Genomic DNA, 15,332 nt, shown 5'->3' with positions numbered 1-15,332 from the left:
ACAGAAATATTTGAAGGGCTGCTTGCGTTACAAGAGGAGATAACTCATCTGTGCGGATCTGCAGAGCGTTAGGAATCCGTCGCTGCGAGGGATGTGAGATCCTGGGGGATGGTAGCACGGGCTGTGCCATACAACCTGCTGATGGTCACGGTGTAACGGGCCACCAAGCACCAGGAAAGATCTCCGTGTGTTAAATCAGCGTTAGCCTTTCCAGGGCCGGCTGGCACACGTCATGAATCTTTAGCGTGATGTGTGAGATTCAAATGCTGCATTTACTACGTTGGAAAAGAAAAGCCTGCAGCAGTGCGGTTCAGGGGAGTTGTACTCTGAGTCCTGAGGATTTTTGGTGTTTCTAAGGTGTAAAACGTCTCTTTTGTCTCATTTTTGTGCTGTTTTGGGCAGGGCAGGGATTGCAGCAGCTCCCAAAGCAGCGCTGAGGACTTGCTCGGTGCTTTTCAGCAGTGACCTGTGTGGCACCTTGCGCTCACAGCTCCCTTGCTGAATGGAGAGGCTGACCCCAAGCACCTTTAATCTGGAGCTGGAAGGTGGGAAGAGCAAAATCCCCTAAAAAAAACGGATCCAATAAACCTCCTTTGTAGGCAGCATCACAGCCTGGGCTGGAAACAGGGAAGGGAAGCTTCAGCCTGTGTCCAGGTGGGGACACAAATGGGAAAGAGGAAACACCGGCACGTGGCTACACGTTTATAAAAGTTTACATTTCCCCCCCCTACTCCTTTAAAATGAGTCTGTGAGTGCTCTGGGGGTGTTTCAGGAAAAGTCACCGAAATGCCAAGGGTGTTGAAGCCTCGGTTTTGGCGTTGGAGGAATTGGGAGCAAGACTTCCTCGTCGGACAGCCCCCAGGCAGATGGCAGAGGAGGCTGCGGAGGAGCTCAGGTGGATTCTCCAGATGGGTGCATCAATCAGCAAGACGGATGGGTAGATCTGAGAGATGGATGAACTAAATCACCGCCTTACCAACTTCCCCGGCGCGGGTTTCCGTCCCAATGAGCTGCCTGGGCACAAATTTAGTTCGGGAAGAAGGCTCCGAGGGGTGAGCGGGGCGGTTTCGCTGGGGACAGCTTTGCTCCAGCCCTGCCTTGCTCGTCACTCTTCAGATTTGCCAACTCGAGCCCCGCTTTGCCAAGGCCGGCCCTCAACCCAGCTGGCTGCAGTTGTGTGATGGAAAATCCAGCCCTCATCCCGGACGCTTGCGTCACCCTCGGGGGTTTTTCCACCGCGGAGGCAGGATTCCCAGCTTCCAGGACTGCACGGCGATCCCCTTTCCCTTCCTTTTTTTTTTTTTTTGTGCCAAGGAAAAGTTTTGACACAAAATTTTGACATTTTGTGTCAAAATTCACGGAGAAGACACTAGAGAAAATGACATCTGGAAAAAAACCTGCAATTAAATGTAATTCCAGTTCCCACTGTGCAGAGGTTTTACTCCATTCCTGTTGTCTCCGTGCACTGTGTCCTGAGCCATCTCTTGCCCAAAAAATCCCTAGATGAAAAGCACCTACCTGAAGCTGGTTTTGGGAAGTGTTACTGCTCAATCAGTGCCCTGTAGCTGGGAAAATGGGATTGTTCTCCAGGTTGTTTGCACTCAGTAATGAATATCTTGAAGCTGGTGGGCATCATTACAGCCATAGCTTGAGGAGGAGAAGCAGCCAGCCTGATGAATGGGGAGAACAAAGTTGTCCCAATCTGAAAATAAGCTTTTTTTGTGAGAGTTTGGTAAGATTTGGTTGCTTTATTTGCAAATGTGTGATGAGAACACAGGAGCGAGGCTTTGGGTCCTTGCTGGGTGTAAGGCAAGTAGAGATGTAACTCGTAATAAGTTGTCCTTTAGCCATATCCAGTGATATTTCCATGTGGAAATGGTTCTTTCCCAGAAATGTCACATGAAATCATTTCCCCAAGGCACTCTTGAGCTCGGTGAGCTTTTGACAACTGCATTTTCCCCTCGCAGGTGGGTGATGCTTTCCCCTTGCTGCCACACTGTAGCTCCAGGAAACAAAATCCGGTTCTTTTTGCTTCTAACCTGGAAATTCGGGTGCAGACACAGCCACACGCGAGTCTTTTAATAGCAGTTGTGCGTGTTAAAACCTTCCCTGCTCAAACATTAACCCTAAAATTTCCTCGGTGTTGCTCTCTACCAAGTGCCACCGTACCCATGCGTTGTTGTGCCCGATGGCTTCCGTTGGCTTCATCCTTGCCTGTGGCTTGTTCAATACAAGGAATTTGGGAAGCAGATTTGGTATTAGTGCCCCACATGGGCCCAGCTGAAAGCTTCTGCTGGGAAAAAAGAAATCCCCGTGCTCCTGGAGCCCACTGAAACGTTTCAGCTGCGAAGCCCGTGCTTCTCTCATCCTCCGCGAGCGCCGCCGCCAACGCGGCAGCCTCGTTGGGGTCGCAGGTAAAACCCTTTTGCTCAATGGGATTTATTTCCTATTCAGCAGCAGTTCGTGATCAGAAACCATCGTTTACACTCCGGCATAAACAGCCGCCTCCCTCGGAAGAGCTCCGTGCTGAACGGGTGTGAAAATTCAATTCCCCTCTTAAACCGAAGGACGGCCCTTTCGGAAGCCGATTGCGGCGGCAACATAATTAACCTCTTGCTGTGCCATTCTGCGGGAACATATTGAAGGCTCTCGGTGATAATCACCCCCTAATACCGGTGTCTGCTTTCACACTCGATTCGTAACAGCATTACGGTAATCCCAGAGCCTTTTGTCGACGCGCGGGGCCCGGCCAAGTTGGGAAGCACAACAAAAGGCGTCGGGGCCGGCGTCGGGCAGGTGTTGCCGGCGTCCTGCGAACCACCAGAACGATTTGAGCTGGGGAGAGAGGCGTGGAGGGCTGAGCTGAAACCTCAGGCACACGAACCCGTGGAGATCTGTCCTTCTGGGAAGGCTGTTTTGTGCGGAGCCGCTTCGCATTGCTCTTGAAGGATGAGTTGGGGAGGTCCCCAACCTCTCCCGGAGCCCCTCAGAGTTGTTTTTTTTTGGGTTGTTTTGTTTTTTTAAGGCCATCAGAGGTAGAGTCACCCTGTCTTTTAGGGACTCTCAGCTTCTAGCTGCTGAGACCCTTCCTTTTTCTGGCAAATGGCTCAGCATAATTGCTATTACGCGCTCCGTGCTCCCACAGCAGGTCCCGAGTCCAGCTGCTGCCCTCGTGTTTTATCCCCTCTCCTCTCTCCTCCGTTCGGCTCGATATTTTCCTCCGCTGGGCATCTCCTCCCCTTCCTAACCTCTTTTCACCCAGAGAAGAATCTGGGGCTGGGTTTTGTTCTCCCACCGAGAAATTCAGCTCAAAATGTGCTCCCAAGGCACTTTTTCTTCCCAAGGTCTGTTTCTGGAGAAGCAATTTGGTTTTATCTGAGGTTTTTGGCTTCTGCTTTGATTTTGTCATCGTTCACCTGGACCCAGGCGGGTTTTTATCTGTGGCTTCGTGCCCACAGCACCCGTTGTTATTTTTATTTTTCCCTTCTTTTGCTTCCTAAACAAGTCCCTTGACCACGCGGGAAGCTTTCCCCATCCCAAATCTTTTTCCTAAAGCTGCAATAACCCCTTAAATTTAGAAATCTGCGCTCCTGGAAACGTGTCCTTGCTCTTTTAACTCTTTTTTTTCCCATCAGTGCAGGGTTTGCTCTGCTGATGCTGCACTTTCCGAGCAGCAGCACCTCCGGGCTCAGCCGGGTGCCGAGGTCACCCACGACGTGGAGAGGAGAAGCAAGGGAGAAATTGGGGCAGATCATCCCTTTTTTGTGGAATATCCCCCAAAAGGATGCAGTTCCCAGTGTTTAGTTTAAAGCCACAGCAGGAAAAGGGGCAGAAAGCTCACAAAAAGACCTGTTTTTTTTGAAGAAGCAGGCAAATTTACCCAATACCTTCCTCTTCTTGCTCATCTTTTTTTGGCAGAAGTGGAGCATTACAGTTTGATGGCAGCCCTAGGAACAGGAGATTTTTGTAATTAACAGCAGGTCAGTATTTCTCCCCCTAATTTTTCTTGCCATGGAAGAAAATTTATATTTATGTTTCTACAAAAACAGATTTTCTGTGTTTTTTTTATGTTTCTACAAAAGCTTTCACGTTTTTGTTGAAACTTACGTGCGAGCGATCTTAGTTTTGCATTGAGGGAGGAATAAAAAAACGAGAAAAAAAGCTTAAACCATCACTTTTATAAACTTCCTGGGTTTGGGGGAGGCACAGAATAGCACTAAGGGGCACTTTGGGGTGCTTGGGGCCGTGAGAGCTCGGGGCACAGCCGGGTGTGCACGATTTAAGGCCGCCAGAAGGCAGCAGGACCTCGTGTTGTCTCCAGCTCTCCTGCAGGCATCCCAGGAGCTGTTTTCCTCTCCTGGCCTCAAACATCCCCTTCCTGAAGTGGTGTCAGCTCCTGGAACCTCTCGGGGGGCAAAATCCGAGCTGAAATAACGCCCTACATCACCCTGTGGCATTTGGCCCCTTTCCTATAGGGTGCGTGCCCTCTATAGGGGATGTGATCCTGGACCACATCAGCTCAGAGGCACGATTGGTGCTGGAACACCTCAGGGAGGCTTTTTGGACCTGGCTTTCCCATCTGAAGGTCGATTTGAGGCCTTGGGGTCCCCGGGCCAGGTTTTTTCGGAGCCCCCAGCCAGCGGTGCCCGGGGGAAGCGCGGCTCCGAGCAAAGCCCCAAGCTCAGCAGCGCGGCGCGGGCCTGATAAATGGTGCTCATATCCCATTCAAATATGATGCAAGCAGATTTTTTTTTTTCTTTTTTTTTTCTTTTTTTTTGTAGTTTGTCTTCCACTGCGGTAGTAAAGTTTTTAATTAGGAAAGCTAATGAGATCGATTAGTCATTAGAAGTGACCTCTGGATCTCCGCGAGGAGCGTGCGCGCGTGTGCCGGGCTGATAACGGGGGACGCCGGGGTATTGTTTGTAATAAAAGCCTGAAGTGTTTGATTTGAGTGAAATGTGCCACGGGGAATACATCATGCGGAGCAAAAAAAATTACAACCCTGGGAGCCTGTAATGAAGGGAATTAAACCAACATCCTATCTAAATAACATGATTATCTACACAAAACCCCTCAGCTAGCAAGTAATAATAGAAAAGCGAGCTCTTCGGAGAGCCGCTTTCACGAGGTGCTTAATGCTGGGCAGGCGGCTTCCGAAGAGCAGCTCCGGCATGAATGCAACATCCAATTACTGCCGGGGAATCGACTTGAGAGCAGGTGCCAGCCCTTCCTTCTGCGTGCCGGCCCCGGGGCCGCTTGCGAGCCCCGACGATTCGAGACCTCCCCGCGTCTCCCGCGAGCGTCGGGCAAGGGGGGAGATGGCAGCGGGGGCTTGGTTGGGTTCTGGGCTGATTGGAGGCAACCGGGGGCCCGAGCAGGGGCAAAAAAACAAGTTAATAATGCAATCGACACAGTCCCAGCTTCGTAATTTTGTAAGGTTGGGGTGGAGGAGGCGAGGAGATGCTGGTGCTGTTCCCTTCCCTTCCCTTCCCTTCCCTTCCCTTCCCTTCCCTTCCCTTCCCTTCCCTTCCCTTCCCTTCCCTTCCCTTCCCTTCCCTTCCCTTCCCTTCCCTTCCCTTCCCTTCCCTTCCCTTCCCTTCCCTTCCCTTCCCTTCCCTTCCCTTCCCTTCCCTTCCCTTCCCTTCCCTTCCCTTCCCTTCCCTTCCCTTCCCTTCCCTTCCCTTCCCTTCCCTTCCCTTCCCTTCCCTTCCCTTCCCTTCCCTTCCCCCAAAACCAATTCTCAGAAGCAAATTTATCCAACTTTGCTGTTGTTTTACACAATCCCAATTACAATCAGTGCTCAAACCTTGCAAAGGGCTGTCAAGACTCATGGCACAATCATTGCCCCGAAGAATTTTGTCGGAAAAAGTCCCAGGGCGTAGAAACAGTGGTGGAAAGCCACTTTGATTTTGTCCTTTCCTCTCGTTTTCCTTCCCCCTTAAAGCTGTGGGCTTTTGCAGTTCCTCTGGTTGCTCCTGCGTGAGCTTTTTACCTTTTTTATTTTAGATATTTGATATTTGTTTGCTTGTGAGCATCTCCCAAATCCCGTACATTTAGAGGCTGGCTCAATGAAGGACGGCTAAATACCTGGGAAATGAAGAGCTTTTAGGACAAAAACAAATAAAAAAGGGAATTTGTCGTCCTCCTTTCCTAATCCCGGGGGGTCTTTATCGAATACATCTCGTTTAATTTTTAACCCAAGCCACCAGAAGCTCCTTAAGGCACCACCGCTGACTTCTTGGGTTTTTGGGCTAACATTGAGTGTTTGGGCTGTGAATGTGAAAGCACTTGGCCATGGTATGAAAATTCCCCGTGCTTTGTCAATATAAGGTAGAATTATAAATATAAAATATGTTATATATATAAAAAAATATAATTCTCCATGTTAAACTTGGGAGTTGCAGGTTGCTCCAGGGGCCAAGAGCCACCTCAAAATGCCTTTTCCTTTCTTTTTTTGGTTCTTCACCTCAACATCCTGGCGAGGACCGGGTTATCCGGGAAGCCCCGCTCTTCTCCAAGGGATACGTGGGGATGGGTACAAGGTTTTCGAGGAAAATAATGCTTCTGCTTTTCCCTTCGATAATTTTAAGGAGAGCATCTCCGAGAAAAACCACCAGCCCTTTAAATCAGTTCTAAAACCAGCAGACTGAAGTCTCGGCGTGTAGTGTCAGCTTTAATTAGCCGGGCAGTTATGGCTGGATGTTATAAAACCAGGCAATTAGACACCTTCCTTAAAGCTGCAAAAAAATAAAATAAAAAAATTGCGAGCCATCAATGTGGAGAAAACCAAACACACAACTGGTAATGGTGTGAAACGTTCAGCGGGATGAACCGGCGTGTAGATCGTCCCGCAAAATGTTCTCAAATTGGGGGTTCAGTGCAGAAATCTCCTAATGGAGGCATCGGGGATCGAGGTGTTGTATGGGAACGTCCGAATTTCATCCCCTTTTCCCCTTCTGCTTTCCCCTAGGTGCCAGCTTGCTCTTCGCGAGGAGCCCCCCGGCCAACAAGGTGATCAAGACGCGCTACAGGATAGTGAAGAAGAACGTGGGCTTCCCCTCCTCCTCCTTCAGCAGCCCTGTCCCCAGCTGGAAGACCCGGCGTCTGGGGACATCCAGGTAACCCTGCCACCCCTCGGATGCAGGACCCGAGATCCACAACCTCTCCGTGCCGTTACTGCTGCGCATTATTTGCACGAATCCCTTAATTTCTCTATTTGTTTAGCCGCTTCCACGCGGCGTTTATTGACTTAAAGTGTAAAATCATGTTAGTAATCATGTTAGCCTGAGCCGGGCTGGTGGCAAACGGCTTCCCGCAGCCTGCTCCTTCAGATCCGTTCCCTTTTTGAATTCATTGTGGTTAAATAAGCCGTGAGGATGCCGAGGAAATGCACACAGCTCTCAATATCAGACCTAAGTAGACTTACTGCGTGTTTGGAGAGAGACACGTCCTGCTAATGAGGCATGGTTGATTGTGGCTGCTCCTGAGAGAACTGGTTCTCTTTCTCCTCCTCCTGAAATGCTGGTTTGCTCTTGTCAGGGGCAATATTTTGGGGAAAAAGAGCCTGCTCTGCTCTGCCCGTGCCGTTATTCACGCCTTGGGTAGACCCAAGGAACTGGAGGACGCATTGGGCTGACCCCTTCCATTGGCACACCCTACATGGGTTGGCATCAGGGTGGTTTCCTCCAAAGGTGCTTTCCTTCGTCTTCACGCCGTGTTCCAAGGGCTGACCGCTTTCCTGGTGAGTGCTGGCTGCTGTGGAGACTCAAAAGATGGCGGGGATTGTTTTTAAAGCCTAACTTTGCCCGATTTTTCCCCTTGCTCTACGTGGAGTTGGCAACGAGTTTAACAAATGTTCCTATCAGAAGGGAAGGTGGGTTTTGAAAAACCTGAGGATGGTGAGGCAAAGTTCCAGGAAAAGAGGAGAATTTTTTTTTAAAAAAAGACGTGTTTATTTTCAAACCATTAAAAAAAAATCTAGAATTAGATTTGATATTTTTTCTTGGTCTTTCAAGGAGCTTGTAGTTTGGAAGCTCCTGGTCCAAGTGCTTCTTCTCCTATGGAAACCATGGGTTTGGTTGGGACTAACGCCTTTTACCCAAATTTTCTGCATTCAGTCTTACCTGCACCACCTCCTCCTCCTTTTTCTTTACCTTCTACTTCCATCTACACATCCAGTCCCTTTTCGGCAGTCCTGGGATCGAGACATCTCCTCTTACTCCCCTCCAAGAACATTTACTTTGCCTCTTTTGGTACAATTCCTGCCCTGCTTCTAAGTGCCACCCCTGTTTTCAGGTCCCTGGGGGCAGATCCTTGCGTTGTCCTTTCCCCAGCCAAACCACATCCTCGTTTTCCTGCTCCCTCATCTTGTATTTGTGTTGAATCGAGCTCGCAGACGTGTGCTTGTTACCGACAGATAAATTCCTCGCTTGCTCGCCGCTGTCAGGCAGTGATAGACAAGCCAGACCATCAAATAACTTAATTCCTGTGTTTCTTCTTCGGGCTAAATAGAAACTCCTTAAAAAACATTATTATTTATTATTATTTAAAGCACGGCTTTTGTTCTGTGAATTTTATTACGGTAAAAACTGCAGTGGTAATCTCAGAGGCTCGTAGTTTGCTGCTGGTAATTGCGGCACCCGGCTGCTTTGTGTGCAGGTGAGGATTTGTTTTCTCCTGTTTCCTCCTGCACTCTTGCCCTTTCCCATCTCTGCCTCAGTTTGCCTGGGAAGTGGCTGTTTTTTTTCGCCCTGAACCAGCCACTTTGAGCAAATCTTGCTTCTTTATTTAAGTCCGATAAGGGGAAATTTGGTGCAAAGAGCTGCTCGCGGTACAGTCGCGGTAAAATCACCGCTCTCCTCCATCCCCCGTGCTCCCGGCAGGCGCTGGCAGAAGATGGATTTTTTTTTTCTAATTCCTGTGCCTGTGAAACATTCGGTAAGGGATCTGGGCAAACTGCTGCTTTAGGGTCTTTCTGCAGTGAATGTGCCCCCGACTGGGGTCTGGAGAGAGAAAACGTGAGCCAGGCTGGGCTCATCCCGCCCTGGCATCGCCTCATTTGATTTCTGGGAGGGGAATTTGTGTCTGGGACGTGCTGATTAAGTTCTGCAATCACTCACAGCCAGTGAAAGATGAAGTTTTGCAGCTTGGGGGGCTTTCTGTAGAGTCTCATGGTGTTGTATTGTGGCGTCACACAAACTTTTACCCTCTAATTCATGAGCCTGACTCCAAAACCCAGCGGCACGCGGAGTGTCGTCTCGACATCGTATCGGGTCTCCTCTTCTGCCCCATTACGAGGTGAACCTCACAGCATCGTGGATGTGTTTAATGAGGGTGAGATAATTAGGTTGGGGGCAGTAGGAGGGGAGGGGGCTGGGAGCAGGAGTTTTAGGGTCTGGCCCAAAACTGCGAGGCCGTCGCTTCGCAGAGGAGGGACCCGACCATCCGCGAGCTCCCCCTTGGAGGATAATTTTATCCGTATTAATCTTCGACTTCATTAAATAACGTGCTTTGGATCTTACGGCTGTTTCAGACAAATCTTGATAAAACGCCATCAGCAAATTAAAAACAATTATATTTTCCAGAAGCCATAAATCTCCCGCTCCGTCTCCCAAGTACCTTCGGCGCGTGCGATCCATCATCCCGCCTGGCGGGGGGAAGCACATGGCAAATGCTTCTCCTCTACTTTTGAGTATTTTTCTCTTCCCTGGTGCTCGTAGCATCCCTTTGGACAAGCAGCAAGGGGATGAGAGCTCCTTTTCCAGCCACTTTGCTGTGCTATTATCAAAAAATGGTTTTGTCAAACCAGGACGGGGAGGAAGCATGGGGCATGCCCGCGAGTTGTCCCCATGGGGACCGTGCAGATCTCCCTGGGGTCGTTTTGCAGTCCAGGCTTTGTCACCTCTCCCGTTTCACGTTTCGGTGAGTGTCGGATCGAGCAGCCAACTTTTTTTTTTTCCTTTTAATGCCCTTCTGGCCTGAAGCCAGGAGCTCGGCGTTAAAGGGCTGGTGGCACCGTGCGCGAGCGCTGCTCCTGAACTCGTTTCTGGCCGAGGCTATGGGGCAATTCCTGCTGTGAAACCCAGGTTTTTGGGGCTCCAAAAACGATGGGCGGGGGTCTTACGTGGCCGGCGGCCTTTTCTGATTTAATACTTTATAGATTTCACGTAGCAAACTGGGTTTCTGTCCATCTCATGAACCAGGTCTTGGAGATTTCCCTCCTCTTTTTGGCTACATAGCCAGAAAAACTTTGCTGGAGCATCTCGGGTAGTGCCAACTTGCCAACAAGCCCCAAATTATCAGGAGAAGGAGAAGATGGATGTGTCCAAATGATGGGGAGAGTCACTGTGGATCCCCTGGGGATGAGCTGCTTTCTCCCCTTACCTCTGGCTCGCCTTAGACGTGGCCCCGCCGCTGACTTTTCTGGAGGCGATAGACGGGAGTATATTTTAAATTAATTTTACTCCACTTTTTGTAATATTTTTGTTTTAAATAGATTTATAAGCGGCTTGGGGGCTATTTCTCCAAATTTATGAAGATAATTTTCGCTCTCTTGATAAGGTTAAATTTACACCTGCTATTTCCATATTAATTCACATTGCTAAGTGGATCTAATTTTCTTCCGTTCTTCTATCTAGTGAGTGTGGCCTTTCCTAATGCAATTTCCCCCCTCACTAAATCACTGTGATCGGGAGTCATGATCGAGTTAAATTAACTTAAATTAATTTACTTAATAAGAGCTCCAGATCATTGTGAATGAGGTGAAGATTTATTGATCCTCCTTTTCACTCCTCCCCCTTATCTCGCCGCGCTTTGCAGGAGCGCGGCGCGGGAGGGCTCTGATCTGCTCGCCTTCAATTTCATTTTCTCCTTATTGACGTGGCGGTCGGCCATCGCCTGGAATTCGTGCAGGGACATCTTCTCCGTGGCCAGGAGGGGGCCGAGCTGCTCAACACAGAGGAATCGGGATGGATGAGTGACGACGGCGGCGTTCGCAGGTCCTGGAAACGTCTTCAGCCCTTCCACGGTGCCTTCCTTGGACGAGATGCTGCTCCTGGCATCTTCCACGGCTTACGGGGCCAAAACTGTGCCCGCTTTGCCCAGGTGGGAGATACACAGAGGCCTCGTGGGCTTGAGGGTGCTGTAGGGTTGGGGAAACTACTAGAGGAGAAGTTAGGGTGTCAACCGGTGCCCCCCGGTGCATTTCGGTTGGAGCTAGAGGATGAAGATGATGGCAGGAGGATGCTCCTGGCTGTTGGAGATGCTCCCCTTGCAAATCCACTTGCTCCACGGAAGCAACAGTCTTCTTGCCAGCCAGAGAAAGCCAAAATCCTTGAGCACGCAACCCAAGATACCAGTGGGAAATGTCCCTGTAACCCTTTGGGGGACAACGTGCCTGGTGCTCTGTGGTGGGCTCCACCAGGAACTGTCCCACGAGCACTGATCAGGAGAAGGAGACCCCAACTCACTCATTTACGGACAGACAAACCCGCTTTGAGACCATTTTTTTGGGGGAGCAGATGGGCTGATGTCGCGTTCGGAGATCCTAGTTACGGGCAACTTCAGCGCTGACCCACTTTGAACAGTTTTCTTTGAAAATAATGATGCCTGTGTTGAAAAGAAAAGTAACCCGTCTGCAAATATTGTCTGGTGCTGGTGGGAAAGCTCAGATATTTCCTTCAGAAAACTTTGCAGCTCCTCTGGAGGGACAAACTTCACCCTCCAGCGTTATAAATAAGTAAAGAACAAGGTAATAAAACATTTGTCAGGGAAAGTGCCTGCTCAGTAGAAAAGGCTCGTCAGCAGAGGATAAGCTTGTGTGTTTTAGTTTTGTTTTCTTCTTTTCTTTCTGTTCCTTGGCCTGGAGCGATGTGGAAGGACCAGGCTGGAACAGGAGCCTCGTTGGCTCCTTTCCTTTCCTTTCCTTTCCTTTCCTTTCCTTTCCTTTCCTTTCCTTTCCTTTCCTTTCCTTTCCTTTCCTTTCCTTTCCTTTCCTTTCCTTTCCTTTCCTTTCCTTTCCTTTCCTTCCTTTCCTTTCCTTTCCTTTCCTTTCCTTTCCTTTCCTTTCCTTTCCTTTCCTTTCCTTTCCTTTCCTTTCCTTTCCTTTCCTTTCCTTTCCTTTCCTTTCCTTTCCTTTCCTTTCCTTTCCTTTCCTTTCCTTTCCTTTCCTTTCCTTTCCTTTCCTTTCCTTTCCTTTCCTTTCCTTTCCTTTCCTTTCCTTTCCTTTCCTTTCCTTTCCTTTCCTTTCCTTTCCTTTCCTTTCCTTTCCTTTCCTTTCCTTTCCTTTCCTTTCCTTTCCTTTCCTTTCCTTTCCTTTCCTTTCCTTTCCTTTCCTTTCCTTTCCTTTCCTTTCCTTTCCTTTCCTTTCCTTTCCTTTCCTTTCCTTTCCTTTCCTTTCCTTTCCTTTCCTTTCCTTTCCTTTCCTTTCCTTTCCTTTCCTTTCCTTTCCTTTCCTTTCCTTTCCTTTCCTTTCCTCCCCAAGATCTTTGGATATCCACCAGCAGCAACACGATATTTTGGGGTGGAGAAGCCATTGGCAAGCACGGTCTTGGTCTTTGAATCTTGGGATTTTATCTCGGCCATTTGGGGTTTGATAAAGGTTGTCCTGAAAACCAAACGCGCCAGGTGCATGGGGCTGGGACAGGCAGAGGCAACTTCCCTTGGATCCTGCTCTCTCCATTCCCAACCCCACCGTCTCAAAGACATCCAGGAGAAGCCAGAGGCAAATAAATTACACGTAATTATTTCTCCGTGTTGCTCAGCAGGAGCTGCTCTGGGGTGCTCGCTCCGACGCACCTCCAGGAGAAGTCAGCGCGCTTTTATTTTTTTGGAGAGCTGCACGGGACGCAGCCTGGCAGATAAATCGATGACTTTTAGGGCTTCCCCTCTTTCCTTTGACACCCTCGTGCTGGGCAAACCTTGACGTCTCCATCCCAGCCACATGGGGATGGGAGGTGGGGAATGGCTGAGCGTTTTCCTTGGGTTTCTTCACCAAAACCCGCGCGGTGCCAGGCTCTGGGCATCACCGGGATGGTCCGGCGGTGCTGGCCAGCATGCCAGGAGGAAAGCTCATTAAATCACGGCACGTTAACGAGCCTGGAGGGGGGCTGAGGGTTTCTACGAGCCCCGGTCGGGGCCGTAATGCACGGGGAGAGAGAGCAAAGCCGTATTTCTGCGGGGCCGGGATGTCACGGCAGAAAATCCGGAGAAAAATGTTAACGTCGGCGGCTGCCGCTGCTAATTGCTGGGTGCTGCGGGGGAGAGGCTCGAATCGAAGGCACCGTATATTGCGAGGAGACAGCAACGGTGGGGTTTTTATCTTGAGCTCAGCAAAGGCTGCCTTTTTCTTCTCGCTCCGTCTATTTGATCCCCTCGCTTTAGCGACCTGGGGGGAGCGCCGAGGTTTTTATATCTCGATGCCTCGTCAGAGGATGCTCCGATGGGATTTTTTTGGCTCCCGGATGGTCCGTGAAGGGCCGGGGACATCATAACCCGACGGCCAGAGGCCGTGGCACCGGGGTTAATTTCCTTTTATCAAGACGAGCGGTCTCGCTCCGGTCCTCCCCGGCTTCCGCTGTGTTAAGCTGAAAAGGAGTCGAAATGTGACTAATGTCCTTAAAGCTCCTGTCAATTTTTTTCTCCCCAAATTCATTTGACATGAAAGTGAGAAGTAAACAGAAAGCCTGCGTTTAAGCAGATAACTTGGAAAGCCTTTTCCATCACATTTAAAAACGGCCGTGTCATGGATTCTGCGAATTGGCGGCTTCTATTTTGTTTTATTTTATTTTAGTTTAGTTTTTGTCTGTGCGGTGAATTTTCTTTTAATAATCTCGACGTGGTTTTACGAGGTTTAGGGATAAGATTTTTTTTTGAAGGGATGTTAAACCATTCTCCCGACTGACATCTCATTACAGTGAAATTCATCTGCCCGGATTGGAGACGTTACAGGCAGGAGGAAACCGGGGCTTTCCGTCTGAAAACGTGTTTTTTTTTTTTTTTTCTATGGGAAGTACTTTTAATCTTTTTAATGAGGATGGTATGAGATACACAACCCCGCATTGTTTCGGAGAAGTCCTGACATCTGGCCTAACGTAATCCAGTTTCTGTTGGGGACTAGTTAGAGGCTTTAAAAAAAACAATGTCGCCTCTTCTCAGCAAAGCCCGGGATTAATCTTTCATGCTCTCCCCGCTCCCCCCATTGCAGAAAGACGCATTATAAAGCTCAATCTCTTTTTTTTTTCCCTCTTTTTCTTTTCTTTTCCCCTTCTATTTCCCTCTCCCTAACCAGAACTGGAATCTGGGCCTGATTATCTCGCCCTGATTTCCCAAGCAAGCATCCCACGTCGGCTCCGTGCACCGTGCCGCTCCCGGGCACCGTCCCCACTCGTCCTCCATGTCCCCATACCCTATCCTCCGTGTCCCCATGCCCTGTCCTCCACCTCCACGAACCTCCTGAGGTCCTGTAGGATCACCCCGTGCCCTTATAGGATCAAACATCTCCCCCTGCTTCCCCTCCCCGTGTTTCAGAGCTCTTGGTGCTGGTGCCCGCCGGCGGCACCGCGCTCCTCCTCGAAGGGCCGGCCACAGTCATCGAGCTCTACTTCGGAGGAATCTAATGAAAACAAAATAAAAGCGGGACTCAGAGGTTAACGACCAGCTTTAAATGCATATGGAAATGCTTAAGAATAATGGGATTTTCCTTTTTTAATTTTGCTTAATGGAGTTAGGGGAGTTTGGAATGGATTCGATTAAAAATAAAAGTGTCACTTCCCAACCTGGGGAGGCAATTATGGGTTATTTACTCGGGATTGTGTTCATCTTGGATCAGCCCCTCTTGCAGATCTTCCCAGAGCCTGGTACAGGCAGAAAGGAGATCTCCAGCTGCCCTGTGCCGGGCACATCCTTCCCTGCTCAGATCACAAATCCCGAAACTGGGACCTGGTCTTTTGGGGAGATCTTGTGGCTTCGTCGCATGCTGGATCTGCAGCGGTTTATTTTGAGAAGAGAGAGGAAGTGTGGGACTTGTTTGACCTCAAAACTGGAGAATTTCTGCTTATTTTCCTCCCTCTCTGAGCTAGTGGGGTACAACTGGTAGCCCATGCGCTGCGTTATTTAGGGGATGCACCTGGATGCGCCTTGCGTTTCCTGCACAGGTCCTGAAAATAACTTTTTTTTTCCCTAAAATCCATAAAATTCCGTGGGTTTAAGGCACCTCGAGACTACCAGGCTTCTTATTTGGCTGCTTAAATGCGGCCACAGATCCGGAGCCCAGAATTCCTCTTGCTCTCTGGGTGTAGGGATGGAGATGCAGAAAGCATCCCGGATGCTTTGGG

General features: G+C 49.5%; 1 protein-coding gene across 16 annotated transcripts in view; it reads left to right on the top strand.

The window, feature by feature from the left end:
• Positions 1-15,332, top strand: part of ZC3H3 (zinc finger CCCH-type containing 3) — a 120,799-nt gene that overhangs the window by 39,224 nt on the left and 66,243 nt on the right. For all 16 annotated transcript variants that reach the window (XM_084508500.1, XM_084508506.1, XM_084508511.1 and 13 more), the window contains one exon: positions 6,971-7,118. In XM_084508500.1, the coding sequence (XP_084364626.1) occupies positions 6,971-7,118 (148 nt within the window). The remainder of the gene's footprint in view (positions 1-6,970; positions 7,119-15,332) is intronic.

This window comes from Aythya ferina (assembly GCF_964211825.1).
Source record: "Aythya ferina genome assembly, chromosome: 2".
In the NCBI taxonomy this organism is placed as follows: domain Eukaryota; kingdom Metazoa; phylum Chordata; class Aves; order Anseriformes; family Anatidae; genus Aythya; species Aythya ferina.
Note: the sequence above shows the minus strand (reverse complement) of the source record. Positions and strands in the feature narration are given on the sequence as shown.